The following is a 21190-nucleotide window of genomic DNA, read 5'->3' as shown; positions in this document are numbered from 1 at the left end:
TGCCAGGGCTGTGACCGGGCGCCGTGGGCCGGCCGTCGATGGTCGCCATCTTGGTCGCCGTCGCCGCGAGGCCTGCTCGGCCTTGCACTTGCACCACCGGGGGACGACGGCAACCGCCCGCGCATGCTGCTTCCTCGCCAGCGCCGGCGCGGGTTTCCGCCAGCAGCCTCCTCGCCTCGCCGGACGCCGCGCCGCTAGACACGATCAGGAAGATGAGAATGCATGCGCACAACGACTTCAGACCGGCCATCTAAGCACGCGAGTGCAGTAGCTGTTGTGTGCTCTGGCGCTAGCGCTGCCACCACTACTCTTGTTGAGCTGCTTCTCAGCTTGGGTTGAGCTTTGATTCGGACGGCGATCTCTGGACAATTTATAGGGAGATAAAATCATAAAAGTGCCCAGATTCGGGCCGATGAGGGGCAGAGCTCGAAAGGAATCTAACTCCATGAAAAACAATAGAAAAAGGTGTCATCAGGGTCTCAATCTCAACCCGTGGTCGAAGTCCACCCAGCGCAGTGACACCATGCATGCATGTTGCATGTCATTTTCACCGAATTCAGAGGTAGTTTCACATGGTAATAATTCCGCGGTCAAATACTCTGTTCTCAGTTGAGCACGCGCGCGTTAAAAAGGGCTTCTTAAACATACTGATGCGAAAGATACCGCACACACACGTAAACTGTTAAAATAAACTAAACTGGGGGAAAAGGTTGAAAGACATTAGTTACTAACTTGTCGCCATCAACAGATTTCAGAAAAAGGGTTGGCGCCAATTGCATCTCAGCATGGCACAATCTTCGGAATCTTCGCGCCTGGATCCTGCTCCGTCCAACACACAGCCACCTTTTGACCGGGCCACCGCGCACATTCGCCGGCAGCCCGGCTCCCTGGACCTAGGAGCTCACCCTTTTCATCATTTCACCACCTTCCAGCCTATGACCTGCGCTCGTAGAGGAAATAAGATGGTGTTTGGATCACTAGTTCATAAGTTAAACTTTAGCTTCTAAAGTTTAGCCCCTAAACTTTAGTCCTGCTGGGGTGTTCGGATCCATGGGCTAAAATTTAGTCTTCCTTCAAATAATGACCGATTTGCCCTCATTTATTGGCCTATTGTGCTCTGCTCCAGCCACATCGCCTGCAGCAGCTCGCCGCCTCCCGCATCCTCCGCTCTCCGCCGTGCGCCGCAGGGTCAGCCGGCGCGAACGCTGCCACCGGGGGCAGCAGAGGATGGCGGAGTCCGACGGCCCCGGCGTGCCACCAACATCACGCCCACCCAGCACCTTCCCATCAATGAACACCGCCGGCAGCGCGACGGCCTCGGTGCCGGCACCGGCCGGGACAGCCCCGCCCCCGAGCTTCTTGCGCTGCAGCCAGAGGAGGCGGCGCTTCGCACCCGGGCCGCATCAACCCGGCGAGGGCGGCCCCGTCTGCAAATGCGGGTTGAGGCCGTGGGGGTAGGCGGAGGACGTGGGGCTGGCCGGAGGCGGGGGTTGGCCGGAGGAGGTCGGGTTGGGCGGAGGAGGCGGGGTCGGGCGGAGGCAGGGGGCTAGCCGAAGGAGGCGGGGGGCTGGCCGGAGGAGGGGGGTGGCCAAGGCGAGCGGAGGCGGCGGGCCGACCGGAGGAGGCGGGGTCGGGCGGAGGCGGCGGGCGTTGGAGGCGGAGGAGAGAGGGAGTGCGGGAGGGGCAAGGGACTACACGGAGGAGGGAGGAAAGGGGGGCAGGGGTGGAACTTGGTCTTGGGGACCACTTTTAGCTCAGTTTAGGACCTCTTTGGAGGCTAAAATTTTTAGTCCAAAGTTTAGTTCTTTGCCCCTTCTTACCCACCTGTTTGGATCCTAAGAGCTAAATTTTGAACTAAAAGTGCAGAACATGGCCGGCGACGGCGTTGTAGAGTCACAAGCTGAGGATCCAACCAACGGTTTAGGTCACCCAACCGGCGCAGGCCACTAGCATGCTCCCAGAAAAATGTTCAGGACTGTCCTGTCGGGCGACATTACTATATTGCCGGAAATACTTGTCAAATGCACTTTCCCAGAACAATGGTCGATGGGGATGCAGCCTTGGGGTCACAAGGACCAAGGGCCGCCATGGCCGGCTGGCTGGAGCTCTGAGCTTGTACTTAATTGCAGTATATTTGGCTGCCATCCAAACAAAGGGAGCACCACTCTGATTCCAAATGCCGGCTGTCTCTGCCCGCTCATCTGAGAAGCTATAATAACAAAGGACTAGAGATGTACTTATGGCAGATTTGTATTTCTAAAGTTTCATGATGGACCTATACTTCACAAGATTGCAAGATCTTTCGGTGCTCCAAGATCGGTTGGTGATGGATACAGGATGTCCTTTTCTTCTATTTGTAGGGGGTTAGGGGTTAATGAGTGTTTAGAGAGCACCACATGGTTACCTCGTTTCGGAAGGCTATGGACGGTTTGCATCCATATCAAAATGGTGGCTTCCAGCAACCTTGCACCTAGCTAGGTTGTCCTCCTTGGTTGCTGCAACTGCACCGGTAAAGAAATCCAGCTTGGAATAGAGTTAGTGAGCTACTTCATTATCAAAGCCACCTCATTATTTACAGAAATTATATATAAGTAGCAAACATGAGGTGAAACTTCATCAGAAGCACCCAAAAAAAACAGGGGTACTCCAAATCCATTTGTCGAGTCTGTTTACGCTCCAAATCCAATGGAATTGATGTCTTTCCACCCAAGCCAACGCCAGAAGCTACACAAGTACTAAAGGCAGAGTGACCTTTCTGAAAAAGCAGCTCATCTTGCTTATACAAAGCAAAGATAGGTTAATCTATTTATATGAAGAAAGCGAAGCAAAATCGTACCAGGTACTTGTTCCATGCAGCAGTGCTGGGTATCTATCTGTTCCAAATGTTTTAGTCCATAGCCAACCTGGAATCTTTTCTTCACTGATTGTTTGTGCCTCGTTGGCTAAAATAGAACCATCAATACTAACAAAACAATGGTAGAAGTAATTAAATGATGATATTTATTCAAAAGCAATATTAGAGTGTTTACATTTTTTTTTACATGCCAAGAAAGCAGGCAGAGCCTAACAACGTTAATGTGTAGTGTCAGTATGATCATCTACGCAATATTGAATTGTGTTACAGCAGAACTTTGTATCAACAAACAATATCAACTAATTTCAAAATTAAGTCATGCAGGAGTTCTCGGGGTATGGACACAAGGGGTAGGACTTTCTTCATTTTGGCGATCTTGCCTTGCGAATTCGCCTTTCATCAGACAGCAGCTTTGCAAATCTGCAAATACTAGAACTGCTAAGTACATTTGAATTGGTTGCTCGAACAACCAATGCAATACACATACTGATAGGAGGTGTAAAAGTAGAACTCACCTCTTTAGAGCTTCTTTATTGGTCATCTCTGGGCTATGATAAGCAGGAACCATATGACCAGTCTCCAAGTTTACCCGTGAGACAGGTTTCTTCAATAGCGCATCTCCAATACTGGCAAGTTTCTCCATGTTGTCCTTGGTTGCAATATCAACTGAGGACAGTGTCCCTTGTAGAGTATCATCCTGTTATTTCGAAGTAGCACTCTTTGAGATAAAGCTAATTGATTAGCTCCGCAAACTAAATGCTTCTGCTGTACTCACCTGAATCCTCAGATAGTTTTGCTCAGAATGCAAAGCTTTGAAAACAGCTGAGATATGGATATCCACCATATCTGCACTTGCTTGTGTGAAAATATCTACCAGGGGAGTAGATCCACTGCCAAGCAACCAACCCAACACTCCCCATGATTTAGCCGTTTGTGCATTGTAGTTCACTTCATATTTAGCTGTGCCTGTGCCTAGTGAAATGACCAAAAACCGACCATAGTCCATAGGTTTTATTGGGAAGAAATCTGGGTTTTCCTTGAATATCTGCTTTGTTACTTCTCCAATGGCAACTAAAGCCTAAACAACAGACAGATACATTAGGTTACCTTAAAAACTTCAAATTTATTCTAATTCTGAATCTCATAATATTGTTGATACTTTGCAAGATTTTAGACTTAAAAAAAACTCGAACACGGGAGGAGACTCCCCCAGGCTTTGTTCTAAGAAGGTGCCGTGCTTTGAACCCGGGTCGGGACGGGAGTTTCAACGACTCCCGGAGTTCAACGCTCTAACCGGTCCACCGCGAGAAGCTTGGCCCAAGATTTAGACTTAGAAGAATTCCAAAATATATCAACCTTACATCATGATTGAAGTGCAAATTTCTGGCATTCGCTAATGCATGATTACTGATAAATGTCATACCGGATTATTGGCAGCTACTCCTCCATCAATGAGATGGAACTCCTTGGTGTTCCCATGGCAGTCTTCTGTCTTGAAGTAGTGTGCAGGTAGATACGTTGGAGCAGCAGATGTGCTAATACAAATATCTGACAGTAGAGCATCCATTGTGTTGCACTTGTCATTCTTAACCTATGATATGAAAAAAGAATTCCCATTGTCATGTAAATTTTAAGAATGGAGGATCAATGGATGTCCCTGTTATTCATCCTTGATCTCTACCCTTTAATTTATTCTAACACCAGTTGAACTGTTTTTATTTGAGTACCAAACATTTCCTGAACAGCTAAAATTATTCGGTTCTGACTTGTATAGTGTATTATTCATAGCAATGTACTATATTTTACAGAAATGGATTATGGAAAGCTGCTCTTCAGAGACTTGGGAGGGATGGATACAGGGTAGGGGGGAGGGAGGGAGTCACACCTCATAGGATGAGAAAATAGTTGGTTGCAGCCGCTTGATGTCGAAAGTTGGTATTACCACATCAGTTAAAGTCTCATGCAGCCTGGTGATTCCTAGTTTCTTTCTGACAACTTCATGAAGGTACTTACCATCATAAGAAGGTCCTGACAGCGATCGGAATATCCTCATTATCCCACCAAATGGACCCCTAAAGTAAGAGAAAGAAAATGTTGATCAGAAAAGTTTATAATCCAACTAATAAAAACAATAAGATGTGTATTCACCTCTTCTGTGGGAAAATCTTGGGAGCATGGTTCATATAAAATTCTTGAATATCCTTGGCTGCAAAAAGTGGTCTGTTCTTCTTGTTTGGTGCAGCCAGCATTGAGGTCACAAGGCCCCCTGTGCTGGTCCCAGCAATGACATCGAAGTAATCTGCTAACCGGGCTTCCTCTCCATCAAGTTTCTTTGTCAATTAAACAGAATAGTTTTACATGAGAAACGATCAAGAGAACATTTAGAGTGTTTGAAAAATAGGATGGCAGTCCTAATTCTGACTGTAATGCAAATTGCAATTGGCTTTCAAGATTTACTCAGCTACGAAAGGTATAATCTATTAAGGTTTATGTTAGCAATGCTTCTCCAGAAATATCTCCCGCAAGGGGAGTTTGTGAATTGGTTCAATTCTAAATTGGTTGAACTAAACTAGCGTATGAAAAAAAATTCTAACTCTACATATGCAGTAGGGAGTTGTAAACTATCATATCATATCATATCTCTGACCATGTTTGTGTTGCCTTGGCAATCATACAATACATGAAACTACATTGCACAGTTGCGCTTCTACAGCTTTACCTGCAACTCTGATTCCAGGAAGGAGAGAACAACAGCTGGAATGATTCCTCGAATTCCCCCACCATCAATGGAAAGAATTGTTACAAGGTTGCCATAAGTTGGTGGCTGGATGGTTTTTGATTCCTCCATGTTCCAAGTCTCTCTATGTGCAGGATTAACGCAATTGAACTCCACAAGGACAATCAGGATGGCGAAGTATATGTACACAGAACATGTATTAATAGGCTTCAAGATGAGAAATTTCAAGATGTTGAAAGGCACAGGGACTGGCTAAATATAAAAAGAAAAGAGATGTTTCCAAGAAGGTCTATACATTCAGGAGTTAGTAATTATGCGCAACTTAAACGTGGGATAACACCGTGTCCAGGATGGCAACATGTCAGATACTCATTCATGAGAAAGTGCCTACACCTAAGTGCAAGCGTACAAGTTAATTGTTTGAAATATTGTTAAGGGTGGTTCAGTCACGTGTTATAAAGGAACACAAATAGTCACCGAAGAACTATCCTAAGTAACCTTTTAGTGCTTATAACATTAGAAACTATGTTAATGTATTTATTGCAAATTAAGTTGCTGAAATTGAACCAGGCTGTGTTTTGAATGTAAAAATGAGCCTAATATTAAATGCATTTATCTTGTTAGAAAACACACAATGTGGAATTCTTAAAAAGGATAATGTGATTTTCTTTATTGTGATGACTGAGATGTTTGCATTTGTGAGAGACATGTAGCTTTTTTGTAGGGAAGAAACATCCCTTTCTCAGTTGCCCTTGAGCTATGGGATCTAATAGTGCCCTGAAGGCGCTGCTAGGAAAAGGAAACTGTAGCAACTCAATTTCTGGAACATAAAGAAAACAAGCCTTTGTGCTCAACTTCAAATTTTCAACCTGATCTAGCTTGCGACAATTATGCAATCCTGTCAAATTTGACCAACTTCATGCTGATTGACTAATATACGAAGATCGCATGTATAGCTATTTCAGGTTACAATCAGGAAGAAGCTGTGCTATTGTAGAAATTGACTTTGAACATCATGCAGCTATTGGAAAACAACCAGAATAGCAGATTAAATTTAATTTATGGTAGCTTTGTTATTAAATGGATAGCTGTTGTGTCATTGGTGAGGTATGTTCATTCCTTTTATAATGACTATTTACTATTCAACACATCAAATAAATTGACAAAAAGGTCATCAACTTGTTTGCTCAGCTCAATGAGGGAGAAGCTGTAGACTTTCAGGTTTCCATAGGCTAAAAGTAATCAAATTTAATGTATTATGTCAAGGAAGGGTCACAAGCTACGCCAGATATATCATTTCAAGACTCTTTCGACAAAGAAGGATCTAAAGAATAGTTGGTTGATTTCTCAAAGGAAGCAAAGAACAAAAGGACAAATTATAAATGTGCAAAGTAAGTGTTGCAGATACAGTACTTAACATAAGAACACCCTTCTGCCCACCCCCACCCCCCCCACCCCCCCAAAACAGTTACATAAGTATACAGCATTCTGTGTCTAGTAGAAATAATGCACTGCTAGGAAAATTCTCCATTTCCTCAGCAAACAGCCTATTATCTAGTCTCACTCATTGTGGTTTTCGTATAAAGATCAAGAATTAAAATTAATACAACTAATAAACCCAAACTTAGGTGAACCAATATTCACATGGAACAAGGGAACTTGCTACATGGTTTGATGACAAAAGAGGTAGGCACATGACATCAACACTGTGCATCATGAGGAACAACCATGTTAGCAGTAAGATGTTAGAATTGTAATGAAGCAAGCAATGGCTTCAAAGGAAATTCATTCATATCTGATTAAATTTCATTCCATGTGTCTTTTTAAGATATACTCCCTCCGTTCCAAATTGTAGGTCGTTTTGGCTTTCTAGATTCATAAATATTATTATGCATCTAGACATACACTATATTTAGGTGCATAGCAAAAACTATGCACCTAGAAAAGCCAAAATGACTAACAATTTGAAACGAAGGGAGTACAAGATTTGCAAATAAGTTGCAAATACAAGAAATTCAATATAATAATTACTATGAATGTGAATAGTGATTCTGATTTCAGATCAATTTGCTGTTTAATTTGGCTACTGGCGCCACGGGAGCCAACTTCTCAAGCAGTTCTTTTCTCAATAATGTTACTTCCCTCATGAATCAACGTGCGTACCAACATGATAAGATATATGCACCATGGTCAACCCAAACTCGTTGATCGTTGTTTACACTGCAACAACAGACCAAGTTGCTAAGTTCTCTGTAAATTCTATCAACATCTTTCCATTCATGCATATCACAAAATCTCCATGCATAGCTTATCGCTTGCTAAAACAGCATGCTCTTTGCAAGATGAGAAGAAGTGTGCTTGGTCAGCGAAAGCAAAAAGACAAGTCAAGGAAGCACTGCTCAAAGCCCTACTGACGCGGAAATGGAAGTGAATGATTGACCAAGACATCATGATTCATGCATGCCTTGTAAGACAAACAAAGCTGCATGCCTGGGATATCTGAAGGTGGATATCAACGCAAGGCATATCATCAAATACGTTGATCCAAGAGATTCTTCATATGCTGATCTGTTTACAACTGTTGGGTCATGATCCATAGTAGGTGACTCCGTGGCAGGAAGATTGCACTACTACGAGAAGAGTCATGTATGCTTATTACTGCTCCTGTCATGCAACAAGGTCGCCATGGGTGTACTGAAGAGGATGTTAGCATTTAGCAATGCTAGAATTTGCCATAAACATAAGTCAAGCATAGCAAATACAGATAGCATAAGTATACCAAATCAGAGACTAGTGACAATAAACATTAGCCCTAAGGTAAATTTAATATAGCTCAGTTAATTTTGGCTAGATCCCTCTTTTTCCTATTAAAATTTGAAAATATGATACCCACACCCCAAGCTTTCATAAACCTTAGGATCTACTCCCTCCGTCCCAAATTGTAAGTCGTTTTGGCTTTTCTAGGTTCATAGATGTTTATGTGCACCTAAATATAGTGTGTCTAGATGCATACAAACATTTATGAACCTAGAAAAGCCAAAGCGACCTACAGTTTGAAATGGACGGAGTAGTACCTAGGGATATGATCATAGACTAACTGTAATTCAGCACCGAGGTAAGGCAGCCATATAGTCTGTATAGGCTGGACATATCTATAAGAAAACAATCAAACCAAGCATGTCCTTAAACAAAATACAGAACTGAAAACGTAATCAGATACAAAATTCGAGAACAATGCACCATTGCCGTGTGAAGTAGTGGATAAACGGAGATATCATCCATAGCTCAGAAACTCTGCAACAACACGGACTTGGGCTTCCGCCTCTGCACTCGCTGGAGACGAGAGATGGAAACCGTGCCCCTGGCCGTCTGCCTCCCAGTCCTCCACCTCCCCGCACCATCCACTTCCCTTCAGCTTCTCACAATACAGCCTTCCTCTACCCCTCATCGGGTCCTTTCCCCCGACGCAGACAAGCACGCGCCGGCACCCCAAGCTAGCGAGATTGGGCGCGCCCTGCGCCATCGGGTTGATCAACGGGTCGTAGCCACACCCGCTCGTGCCCGGGCACACCACCGGCCACAGCCGGACGAGGTCGCGGAGCAACGCCATGCCCATCTCGTCCGTCTCGGAGCTGTCGCCTCCCAGGAAGTAGGGATGGATCAGCACGAGCGAGCTCAGCTTCACGCCGTGGCCCAGCTCCTCGGCGCCGGCGCGCATCGCGGCGTGGTGCGCAATGTTGGCGCCCGCGCTCTCGCCGCCGACGTGGACCCGCCCGAGGTCCGCGTGCGCGGTCAGCCAGGGCTCCTGCCCCTGCCCCGCGGCGTGCGCGGCCACCCACTGGAGCGCCGCCCACGCGTCCCCGTAGAGAGCGGGGACCGGGTGCTCCGGCGCGAGGCGGTACTCCACCGACACGACGATTGCGCGGGCCGCCGCAGCGAGCCGGCTGGCGTGGCCGTGCACCGCGGCGTCGAACGCGGAGCCGAGGCAGAACCCGCCGCCGTGGAAGAACACCAGGACGGGGAGCTTGCCGTTGAAGCTTCCGGAGGAGGGGGCCGCCGGGAGGTAAATGCGCGCCGACACGCCGGCTTCCGGAAGGATGGCGACATCCTTTGAGGAGACGCCGGTGGGGGCGGCGTCGGTGGAGGGCGGGGCGAAGTCCACAGGTAGGAAGCGCTCGACGCGGCCGCTCTTGTACACGCGGATGAATCCAGGGGCGTCGAGGATGACCTCGTCACCGCCGCCGGCGCCAATGTCAGACATGGTGTGGGGGGGATCGGAAAGCTGTGTCACGGAAGGGGTCACTCTGTGGTTCTAGCAGTCTAGCTACTTCAGGACTTGGATCTACTCGCATTTGACTAAGCGTGCGGCGGCGAGCCATCGGCGTCGCCCCCTTCCGCCGCCGCCGTCGCGCAGCCGTGGCCCGTGAGTACGTGACGGAGCGCTGACCTTTGCAACTAGAACGTGGGCCACATGGGCCATGCTCAATTGAGCCCAACCACCAGGCCGCTGATCTGTCAACGCCTCCCGCATTCAACAACCCCACACCAACCGTGCCTACTTGATGACTGAAGACGTGCTGCCCGCGGCGACCTCCAATTCAACCTCCTCGCCTTCCCAGGCCACACCTCGAGTCCTCGACTCGATCCACCCATGGCAGGCTCCGGCGCCATCGACGACGAGGTCGTCTTCGAGATAGCGCAGTGCATCCGCGTCTACAAGAGCGGCCGCGTGGAGCGCTACTTCGGCTCCGACCCCGTCCCGGCCTCCACGGACGCCGCCACGGGCGTCACCTCCAAGGACCGCGCCATCTCCCCCGACGTCGCCGTCCGCCTCTACCTCCCTCCGGCAGCCAACCCGACCGAGGACGACGGTGGAAGCATCAAGAAGCTCCCAATCCTCGTCTACTTCCACGGCGGCGGCTTCTGCCTCCACACCGCGTTCAACTTCGTCTTCCACGCGTACCTCACCTCCCTCGCCGCGCGGACCCGCGCCATCGTCGTCTCCGTCGAGTACCGCCTGGCGCCCGAGCACCCGCTCCCGGCCGCCTACGACGACTCCTGGCGGGCGCTGCGCTGGGTGGCCTCCCACGCCACCGGGTCCGGCGAGGAGCCCTGGCTCACCGACCACGGCGACTTCTCCCGCCTGTGCGTCGGCGGCGAGAGCGCTGGCGCCAACATCGCGCACCACATGGCGATGCGCGCCGGCGCCGAACCCCTCCCCGACGGCGCCCGGATCAACGGCGCCGTCGTGGTCCACCCTTACTTCCTGGGCGCCGTCAGGGTGGCGTCGGAGGAGACCGACCCCGCGATGGCCCGAAGCGTGGTGACCATGTGGCGCGTGGTGTGCCCGGGCTCCGCGGGCGTCGACGACCCCTGGATCAACCCGCTGGCGGCCGCCGCGCCGGGGCTGCGGGGGCTCGCGTGCGGGCGCGTGCTCGTGTGTCTCGCGGAGAAGGACGTGGTCCGCGACCGCGGCCGCGCGTACGCCGAGGGGCTCGGGGCCAGCGGGTGGGCCGGGAAGGTGGAGGTGCTCGAGGTGGCCGGGCAGGGCCACTGCTTCCACCTCGTTGACTTCGCGTGCGCCGACGCCGTCAAGCAGGACGACGCCATTGCCAGATTTGTTAACCTGTAAAATCCTCACGTGTGCTATACATTGCATTTGCGCACAATGTTTGTGTATCCTCTATGATTTGCAGTGGATTTGCCTGAAAACCTGCAGGCGAATTCATATTGTTATCGTTTGCTTATACAGTTACGTTTTGGAAATTTGATTGTTGCTGATACATTGGGAGGAGATTTTTCGATCACCGCAGTGCTCTATTTCTGAACATTTGATGAACCAAAGTTGATAAGAACTTTTCCGTGTTCTGACCAAAACGATGCACACGGTTGCAACAATGCTCGTTCAGAAGTTTACTACCACGCGTGAATGCGCACGGCCGACGGGCCTGAGACACGATCTCACTACTGACAACAGCTTGTCAAAAACTCAAGACAGAGTCCTGCCTGTGTGTAGCATTTATCTTGGACAGATATGTGGATGGGAGACGGTGCTCGTCATCGCGGCACGGCATCTGGTTCAAGAGTTCACGCCTATCCTTGTCACCGAATCCATCGCTTTTCAGACGGGTAAGGGCCCGTTCGTTTCGATCGGAACCGCCGGAACGAGGCCCATTCCGGACGGTTTGATCCGGTCCGGAATGAAATCAGGTGTCAATCGGAATCGCTGTTCGGTTCGCTTGGTCCGGAAGCAAACCTGGGCCGGCTCGATTCGCTCCCTTCACTCCATGGCTCGGAACGAAACCCGGCCCCCTCCCCTCCGGAACGAATCCTCCGCGACTCCAGGGTGCGGGGAGAGCTAGCGGCGCACGAGGCGACTAGGAGGCGGCGCGGCACAGCCCCGACGACGACCCTCTCCGCCGCCTTATCACCGGTAAGCGTTCTTGTTCTTTGGAGTTGAGATCCGTGGGGATGGGAATCTGGGCGAGGCCAGCGCCGACAGCGCCTGCAGCAGCGGCATCTGGTGCTTCTTGGCGGGCACCGGTGCGGAGGGTGGTGTCACGGGGGACGGGCTCTGCTGGCGGCTGCAGGGGCTTGGTCCGGCACCGGAATCTGAGCGTCGACGGGTTGCTGCTGCAGCTCCTTCTGGTGGCGTGCGTCGTGCGGGCGGCACTTCTTGTTCTTGGCGTCGCCGTCATCCCGCTGGACGGAGGTGCACAGCGCCCTCCGCCTCCCCGTCGCCATCCCCTCCTTCTTCTCGTCGTTGATTGGTGCGGAAGAAGAAGCAGAGAGGAAGGTGGCGAGCTGCAACTGGTGCGGGAGCCTGCTGCTGCATGCTGGCTGATGGTGCTCTTAATTGCTACGCGTTGCTGCTGCGGCTGCTAATAATAATACGCAGGTGAAGGGAAGGAGGAGGATCACATGGCAAGGCAATGGCTGAAAGGTATGCCTTTCTTTTCTTACAGTTATTGTTAACTAAGCAAACAACTTCACTATACAGCATTTTGTAATTGTCATCCTGTGGTACCTAATGTTTTTCGCTTTTTGTGTCTCTTTGGGGCTGGAGATTTTGTTTACCAGGATTTGCTTAGAACAGAACAAAAGAATACGGCCAGATGCTTAATCCTGAGGTTCAAGATCAGATAAGCATGTGCCTTGTGTCAATTTTTATCCTCCCATTGGACAATAACAGTTTTTTTGTTGCAATTTTGCTTTTTGGTACAACATAGAAGAATAGTCTCCATTGGAGCCGGTTGTTCTTTACATACTGAAATTCTTCTGGATTCTGATCTTCTTGTGCTTCTGTTCATCTTTGTAAAACAAACAATTCTGAGCTGCAGATCTAATTTTATGATGAATTGAACTAGATTGGCTTTTATAACCATCTGAAATAGTTCGTAAGATAAACAATTTAAGTCCAGTTTAGCACTGATCTAGATTAATACTCTATTTCACAATATCACGACTGAGTACATTCTCTGTTCACTGTAACCTTTCTCATTGAATTTTTTTATCAAGCGAGTGCAGATCTTATGTTTGGTGGAATAACTATAGTGTGTGGAATCCTTGGAACTCTATCAGGAGGTATCATCCTTGACAAGATATGGGCTACAATTCCTAATGCTTTCAAGGTAAGAAAATACAATACCTAATCCTTGACAATATAGCAGTCGAAATGCAGTTTGTTATTTTCATAACAAAAGTGTTTTTGTTTTGTTTTTCCTTCCGAAGTGAGCTGCAAGCTAACATCCTGCAGTCCTAATGAAGTCACATGTGCACACAGTTCTATTTGGAATGAACTAATGAAGTTAGCAGACTGCATACCTTTATGCTTTGATTTCGTTAGCGTGGATCTGTGGTGACTCATATGCTCTTGTCATTGTGTAGCTAATTTCGATTTTTATCTTATTTTATCAAAAGGTGCTTTGCTCCATATCCAAATGTCAGACACCGGTCTACATGCTAGCTCAGTGGACAAATTTGATGTATTTTTTTGGTGAAATAGCTATGTAGAATACAAATGTTCAAGAACAAATTTGTTGCTATGTTCGTTTTGGTTGAATTCGTTGCTTCAGGAACAATTTTTTTTATGAAATGGCTCTGTTGAAATAAATGATTCCTATCTAGCCGAACACTATTTTTTATGATTTGGAATGGTTACTGGTCAGGATTTGAAATAGGCCAGGATCGAGTGAAGGAAGGGATCCACTTGATCCTGGCCAGTAACTGATCCTGGCCAGGAACCAATCCAAAGCAAACGAACGAGGCCTAAGGCCATCCAGAGCTTAGAAGTCATGAAACTAATGAATAAGAAAAACGTTTGGTATGAATTCATGGTGGTGATGCATGTGCAATCGTCGTCCGATACTTTTTCCCGGCTGGATAGGTGTTGTTGGCGAGTGCCAGAGAAGGTCCGTTCTCACGCCTAATGTAGCGCTAAACACCACATGATGTTCCCTTTCATGAAGGGAAGGCAGGCACCTTTGCAACTTGGCAACGTGGAGCTACCGTCTGCAGTCTGCCGCAAATGTGAGTAGACTTGCCGATATCCTCAAAACGTGAGAGCGAGATGCCACTTTGACAGCTACCTGAACCGATCGGCTGACGCCGTTTAAACAGTAGTGCTAGTGCAGTCTGTCAAGGAGAGTGAAATAGGAAGGGATGCGGGTTTGGACCAAAATAAATAGAGTTTGGGCCCCAGAGAAGAAAGGAAGAGAAAAAAGAAGACAGAAATGGGCTAGACCCAAGGAATGAGGTTTCAGCCCACATAGATTTAGGTCTCCAAACAATAAACTGAAATCTGTCAAACTCTGAAAATACGATTCAGTATAAACGGCTGCGAAACTATTCAGCATAAACGCAAATAGAACCTGTATTGATTGTTTATTAAGAATACAATTATTTCGTATCATGAAATGTTTTGTCGCCAAACAAAATATTGGAAATTCTAAAACCTTGAAAAAACATCAATTTGTTAGTCGTGATTTTTCACATTCTTGCTGGTCGCCGATCATTGCCTCATCACGAAGGTGCAAGTGCAACCTAGTTAAATACTAGTCAAATACTGAAACTAGAGCCGTGCGTGCGGCATCTCCCCTTTGACAGATCTGTGGTTCGTTTTCGTGGTGTTTGGATGCGAGGTACTAAACTTTAGGAGGATCACATCGGATGTTTGGATGCTAATTAGGAGGACTAAACATGAGCTAATTATAAAACTAACTGCAGAACCCCTATACTAATTCGTGAGACGAATCTATTAAGCCTAATTAATCCATCATTAGTAAATGGTTACTGTAGCACCACATTGTCAAATCATGGACTAATTAGACTTAATAGATTCATCTCGCGAATTAGACTCCATCTGTGTAATTAATTTTATAATTAGACTATATTTAATATCCTAATTAGTATCAAACATTCAATGTGATAGGTACTAAACACTTTATGAGCCTGTATCCAAACGTTGGTGGGTGAAACGTCGTCGTCATATGGTACTTTGGCCCGGCTGGGTAGCTGTCCAATGTTCACGCCTGTTGTCCTGGTCGATTACACTGTCTTGAAGGAAGGCACCTTGCAACTTTGCAAGGTAAAGGTCATTGCCGTCTCCGGTCTAGCGCAGCCGCAAGCAATGGCAGCAACCTAGTACTACCAATCACACCCTTTTGTACCTGAACACGAAATGCGGTGAATTACCATAATAATCCGAGCTAAGTATACGCTCATGTAGATCGTCTGAAGATGTGAGAGTAACATGTTACAGAAAAGGGAAAAAAAAAAGGAAGGAGTAAGATGTCAGCCGACTTTTTTTTATTTAGGCCTTTTTGAAAGTGTAGGAATAGTTGGTTGTATTCCATACGTGTACAAGAGTACATATAGGGCAGCCGGGGTGGCATGCAAGCCTACCGCACAGGCGCGTGATTACATCCACAATTAAGGGACCTACTATATATACAATATGCTAACACTCCCCCGCAGTCTGATCGGGAGCATGGCGGACGTTCAGGCTGGATCGAAACTCCTGAAACAACGAGGTAGGAAGGCCCTTGGTGAAGACGTCGGCGTACTGTGATGTCGTCGGAACATGAAGTACCCGAACGTGACCGAGGGTGACCTTCTCCCTGACAAAGTGAAGATCAATCTCAACATGCTTTGTCCGCTGATGCTGCACCGGATTGCTAGAGAGGTAAACAGCACTGATGTTATCACAATAAACCAGGGTGGCACGGCGAGGCGGGTGGCGAAGCTCGGTAAGCAGCTGGCGGAGCCAAGTAGCTTCAGCAACACCATTGGCCACAGCACGATATTCGGCCTCTGCACTGGACCGGGAGACTGTTGGCTGACGCTTGGAGGACCAGGACACCAGATTGTCCCCAAGGAACACTGCGTAACAGGAGGTGGAACGTCGAGTGTCGGGACAGCCGGCCCAGTCAGCATCAGTGTAGACAACTAGCTCCGCAGGTGGTGACCGACGCATGGTCAGCCCAAGTGAGAGAGAACCCTGCAGGTAGCGCAAAATCCTCTTGAGTGCAGCAAGGTGGGGCTCACGAGGATCATGCATATATAAGCAAATCTGCTGAACTGCAAAGGCGATATCTGGTCGGGTGAAAGTCAGATACTGTAGAGCACCAGCCAAACTGCGGTACTGTGTGGCGTCGGCAATCGGAGCCCCATCTGCAGATAATTTGGAGTGAAGGTCAACAGGGGTGCTGCAAGGTTTGCAAGCACTCATCCCGGCGCGCTCCAAAACATCCAGAGTGTACTGCCGCTGAGAGAGAAAAAGGCCACCAGCACAGTGTGTCACAGAGATGCCCAAAAAATGGTGTAGCTGTCCCATATCGGTCATGGCGAACTCACGCTGGAGAGCTGCAATAATTTGTTGGAGAAATCTGGCGGAGGAGGCAGTAAGAACAATATCATCCACATACAGCAGCAGATAGGCAGTATCTGAACCCCGATGGTATGAGAATAATGAAGTATCAGACTGAGTCTCAACAAAGCCGAGGGACACAAGGTGTGAAGCGAACCTGTGGCGCCAGGCACGGGGCGCTTGCTTCAGGCCATAAAGAGACTTGTTGAGGCGGCAGACATAATCCGGACGTGAGGAGTCAACAAAACCACTGGGCTGAACACAGTATACTGTCTCAGTGAGGGTGCCGTGTAAGAATGCATTCTTGACATCCAGCTGATGAATAGGCCACTGCTGAGACAATGCCAGAGATAGAACCACCCGGACAGTCGCAGGCTTGACCACTGGGCTGAAAGTCTCATCATAATCAACACCGGGGCGCTGTGTGAAACCCCGCAATACCCAGCGAGCCTTGTAGCGATCAAGGGAACCATCGGCCCGCAACTTGTGACGATAAATCCATTTGCCAGTCACAAGATTGACACCAGGCGGCCGAGGAACAAGGCTCCAAGTGTCATTGGCAAGAAGAGCATCATACTCAGCCTGCATAGCGGAGCGCCAATTGGGGTCTGACAGAGCGTCCCGAACAGAGCGCGGCAAAGGCGACATGGGCACAGTGTGGAGGTTGAGGCGATCCACAGGTTGGGCGATGCCAGCCTTGCTGCGCGTGCGCATTGAGTGCGCATTGGTGACCGGGGTGATGGAGACCGGGCGAGTGGCGATGGTGCGGCCGGTTGTCGTGGAGCTGCTGGCAGCAACCCGTGCGGATGGCACAGGGGCAGCAGCACCTGGCACCGTGGTGCTGCTGGCAGCAACCCGTGCTAATGGCACAGGGGCAGCAGCACCGGATGGTGCAGTCGGCGAGGCGACCGGGGCGCTACTGGCAGCAGCCTGTGCGGGATGCACAGGGGCAGTAGCGCCGGTCAGGGGCGAGCTGGGCGACCGTGTTCCAGGGCTCGGCGGTGCAGGAGCGGACTGGGACCTGGCAACAGGCGCATGCACAGGCACAGTGCCATGCACGGCGGGCGACGTCGGAGGAGCCGGGGTACCTGCATGCACAACGCGAACTCCAGGAAGTGGAGCGGTGAGATCATGCTCATCAACGAGGAAGTCCAAGGCGGAGGAAGCCATGGGCGTGGTCGACATGTCGGCGAAAGGGAAAAAAGATTCATCAAAAACAACATGTCGAGAGAGAATAATACGATTCGACTGGAGCTCGAGACACCGATAGCCTTTGTGTTCCGAGGAGTAGCCAAGGAAGACGCATAGGAAAGAACGAGGTGCAAGTTTGTGGGGTGCTGTGGAGGACAAGTTGGGGTAACAAGCACACCCAAAAACTTTGAGATGGTCATAGGAGGGTTGGGTGGAATGAAGGTGGGTGTAAGGTGTCGAGGAGGCGAGGGTTTTGGTGGGGAGGCGGTTCACAAGATAGGTGGCAGTGTGGAGGGCCTCAACCCAGTAAACCGGAGGAAGACTCGCCTGAAATAGCAGAGAACGCATAATATTATTAATGGTGCGAAGGGAGCGCTCGGCTCTGCCATTTTGCTGAGAAGTGTATGGACACGACATGCGGAGTGCAACACCGTGGGAGAGAAAGAACGTGCGGGCGGTGGAATTATCAAATTCACGGCCATTGTCGCACTGAATGCTCTTGATGGTGGTGCCAAATTGCGTGTGAATAAAGGCAAAAAAATTTGAGAGAGTGGAAAACGTCTCAGATTTTAGGCGAAGTGGAAACGTCCAAATGTAGTGTGAGCAATCATCAAGAATAACAAGATAATATTTGTACCCTGACACACTAACAATAGGAGATGTCCAAAGATCACAGTGTATCAAATCAAAATTATGACTAGCCCTAGAGCTGGATGATCCAAAAGGAAGCCGTGTGTGATGACCAAGTTGGCACGCATGGCATATATGGTGGAGATCATCTTTATTACATGAGATAACACTGGAACTAATAAGCTTGGACAGAGCTTCACGCCCAAGATGCCCGAGACGACGATGCCAAAGTGAGGTGGGTGCAGCGAGAAGTGCGGAGGTGCTGGTGGCGGGTGGAAAGAACGGGTAGAGGTCGCCAGAGCTATTGCACCTGGCGATCACGTTCCTGGTTTGCAAATCCTTCACAGAAAGACCAAACGGATCAAATTCAATAGAACAATTATTATCGGTGGTAAAACGACGAATGGAAATCAAATTCTTAACAATGTTGGGGGACACCAGAACATTGTTAAGAACAAGATTACGATGTGGAGATGAAAAAATATGTGATCCGGTGGCAGTGACAGGAAGGAGTGCTCCATTGCCCACAATGATAGATGAAGGTGTAAAAGATGATGGTGGGGACATGGTGGAGAGGTTACCAGCATCCGCGGTCATGTGAGAACCAGCACCGGAGTCGGCGTACCACTCGGACGGTGCCGGCGGAGTGAGCGTCATGGTGTTGAACGACTGCGCCAGGGAGTCTTGAGTCCAAGCGCCTCCATGGACGGGGTTCCAGGGTGCCGGCTGTGACACCTGGTAGGCCGGCGAGGGCCCCTGGAACGCTGGCGCTGCTCCCCCGTAGACGTACAGTGAAGGCGGAGCGGTGTAGCCGGAGCCATAGGCGCCACCGCTCGGGACGCCGCTGAAGGAGCTGCCGTAGCCGTACTGCGGGACGGCGGTGAACGCTGGTGGCGCCGGTGGAGGACGCCCATAGGGCCACATCTGGAGGGTGCCGGCCCAGGGGTGTGCAAATGACGGGTGCATACCTGTGGATGCATGGCTGAAACCGGGAGGGGCGCCAGCAGCAGGTTGCTGCTGCTGCTGCTGGCCGCCACGTCCACCGCGGCCGCGACGTCGGCCGGAACGCTGGCCACCAGTGGGTGCTCCCTGCTGTCCACCAGAGGGCGCACCATGGGGGCGCGTAGGAGGAGTGGGCGCCCCATAGCGCGGCGCGGTAGGGCCACCAGTGTTTGCCGCCGGGCGTGGCGCGGCGACGAGTGCGGCGGGAGGCGAGGGTGGCCTCGCGTCGATCTCCATCTCCTCCAGGAGGAGGTGCGTCCGAGCCTCCGCGAAGGTTGGGAACGGGCGATGCATCTTGAGAATGGACACCATGTGGCGGAACTTGCCGCTCAAGCCACGGAGGAGGGTGAGCACTAGTTGCCGATCACCAATGGGGTCGCCGAACTCGGCAAGTGACGCAGCCATGGACTCGAGACGACGGCAATAATCTGTGATTGTCAGGGAGTCTTGGCGGAAGTTGCGGAATTGCGTCTCGAGGAGGAGGGCGCGGGATTCCCGCTGACCGAGGAACTCATCCTCGAGGTAGCACCAAGCTTCGCGTGCAGGTCGCTGCCGCATCATGAGCGATTGCTGTAGATCGCCGGAGACCGTGCCGTGTATCCATGTCAACACGACACAGTCGGCCTGCACCCACGCCGGGCGCGTGGGGAACGCCTCATCCTCAAGGACGTGGCGAGTCAGCGCGTACTTGCCGAGGACGGTGAGGAACATGCCGCGCCACTTGGTGTAGGTGTTGGTGGCCTGGTCGAGAATGACGGGGATCAGGGCCTTGACGTTGACGACGGCGGTGGCCTGCGCCCAGATAGCTACATGGGCGGCCTCGTACTCGTCCAGCGCGACGGAACGGAGGCGCTCTTCCTCGGCGCGGCGTGCTTTCTCAGCACGGGCAGCATCATCGTCGTCCGCCATGAGGGGCAGGACCGGCAGCCGCACCCGGTGGCGCGATCAACAGCACACCCGGCGATGTGGGCAGCAGGCAAGCGTACAGCACGTGCACAGCCCGTACAGCACGCAGCACACCCGGCGACGTGGGCAGCTCCAAGCACGTACAGGATGTACAGCCGCGTACAGCACGTACAGCACGTTGACGACGACAGCGGCGGGCAGGAGACGTACAGCACGTACAATAGAAGATCAGGAGCGGAGGCAAGATCGGATCGGCGGCCACACCTGGTGACGAGGGAAGCTACGGGGCGGGCGATGGGATCGGCAGCGCGGGCGATGAGACCGGCGACACACCCGGCGACATGTAGTCAGCGACGGGGGTGGCGATCGGATCGGCGGCGGCGCTGGTTAGGGTTGCGGAAGGGTAGCGGATCGGAACCGCGATTGATACCATGAAAGTGTAGGAATAGTTGGTTGTATTCCATACGTGTACAAGAGTACATATAGGGCAGCCGGGGTGGCATGCAAGCCTACCGCACAGGCGCGTGATTACATCCACAATTAAGGGACCTACTATATATACAATATGCTAACACTTTTCGCGAAAATTTTTCACAAATAGACCCCTGACAGAACCAATTCTAAAAATAGACCCTTAGCTTGGCGCCAAGCTACAACGTATTGGCGCCAGCCTCCATGGCGCCAAGGTCCCCACCGTCGCGTGACCACGTGGCGTGGCTTGCATTACGTGGCGAGCGGGCGGGTGGGTGGTGGCTTGGCACCAAGATCGGTGGCGCCAAGGCTTAGCGCCAGACACCATGGCGCCAAGGCTTGGTGCCACCGATCTTGGCGCCAAGCCTTTTACCACAGCACCGGGCACTCCTTCCTTTTGCGCGTCCGTTTCTTTTTCAATCCTATTTTCAAACCTGCGCCGCCGCCCTCGGAGCCCGCCGCCGCCGCTGCTGGCGCCGTCGCCGCCCGGAGGCCGCCCGCCCGCGCCCGCTCAGAGCCCGCCCGCGCCCGA

The 21190-nt window shown here is 50.5% G+C and overlaps 4 protein-coding genes and 1 long non-coding RNA gene across 6 annotated transcripts in view; 2 read left to right on the top strand and 3 right to left on the bottom strand.

The window, feature by feature from the left end:
* Nucleotides 1-2979: 2979 nt before the first annotated feature.
* LOC101775467 (patatin-like protein 2) lies at nt 2980-7692 on the bottom strand. Its single transcript, XM_004956992.3, has 7 exons — nt 5574-7692; nt 5003-5184; nt 4740-4926; nt 4278-4445; nt 3630-3932; nt 3370-3551; nt 2980-3274 (listed from the first exon to the last, which is right to left on the bottom strand). The coding sequence occupies exons 1-7, from the start codon at nt 5700-5702 to the stop codon at nt 3217-3219; spliced, it is 1209 nt and encodes a 402-aa protein (XP_004957049.2). The 5' UTR covers nt 5703-7692; the 3' UTR covers nt 2980-3216.
* Nucleotides 7693-7844: 152 nt separating this feature from the next.
* Nucleotides 7845-9885, bottom strand: LOC101775061 (2-hydroxyisoflavanone dehydratase). Its single transcript, XM_022824380.1, has 2 exons — nt 8832-9885; nt 7845-8285 (listed from the first exon to the last, which is right to left on the bottom strand). The coding sequence occupies exon 1, from the start codon at nt 9850-9852 to the stop codon at nt 8866-8868; it is 987 nt and encodes a 328-aa protein (XP_022680115.1). The 5' UTR covers nt 9853-9885; the 3' UTR covers nt 7845-8285; nt 8832-8865.
* A 313-nt stretch (nt 9886-10198) lies between these two features.
* LOC101774662 (2-hydroxyisoflavanone dehydratase) lies at nt 10199-11398 on the top strand. Its single transcript, XM_004956990.4, has one exon. It carries the CDS (start codon nt 10243-10245, stop codon nt 11221-11223), a length of 981 nt encoding a protein of 326 aa, XP_004957047.1. The 5' UTR covers nt 10199-10242; the 3' UTR covers nt 11224-11398.
* Nucleotides 11399-11771: 373 nt separating this feature from the next.
* Nucleotides 11772-13686, top strand: LOC105913681. Of its 2 annotated transcripts, XR_001163244.3 has the most exons (3): nt 11814-12024; nt 12231-12534; nt 13119-13686. It is a non-coding gene; the product is annotated as an uncharacterized LOC105913681 (long non-coding RNA). The 2 variants fall into 2 exon arrangements; XR_002676240.1 differs by having other exon boundaries at nt 11772-12024; nt 12231-13686.
* Nucleotides 13687-17374: 3688 nt separating this feature from the next.
* LOC105913792 overlaps nt 17375-21190 on the bottom strand; it is a 10162-nt gene continuing 6346 nt past the window's right edge. The window contains exons 3-4 of the mRNA XM_012843689.1: nt 17828-20176; nt 17375-17546 (exon numbers count right to left, since the gene is read on the bottom strand). Coding sequence (XP_012699143.1) covers nt 17375-17546; nt 17828-20176 — 2521 coding nt within the window. The remainder of the gene's footprint in view (nt 17547-17827; nt 20177-21190) is intronic.

Source organism: Setaria italica, chromosome II, assembly GCF_000263155.2.
Source record: "Setaria italica strain Yugu1 chromosome II, Setaria_italica_v2.0, whole genome shotgun sequence".
In the NCBI taxonomy this organism is placed as follows: Eukaryota; Viridiplantae; Streptophyta; class Magnoliopsida; order Poales; family Poaceae; genus Setaria; species Setaria italica.
Note: the sequence above shows the minus strand (reverse complement) of the source record. Positions and strands in the feature narration are given on the sequence as shown.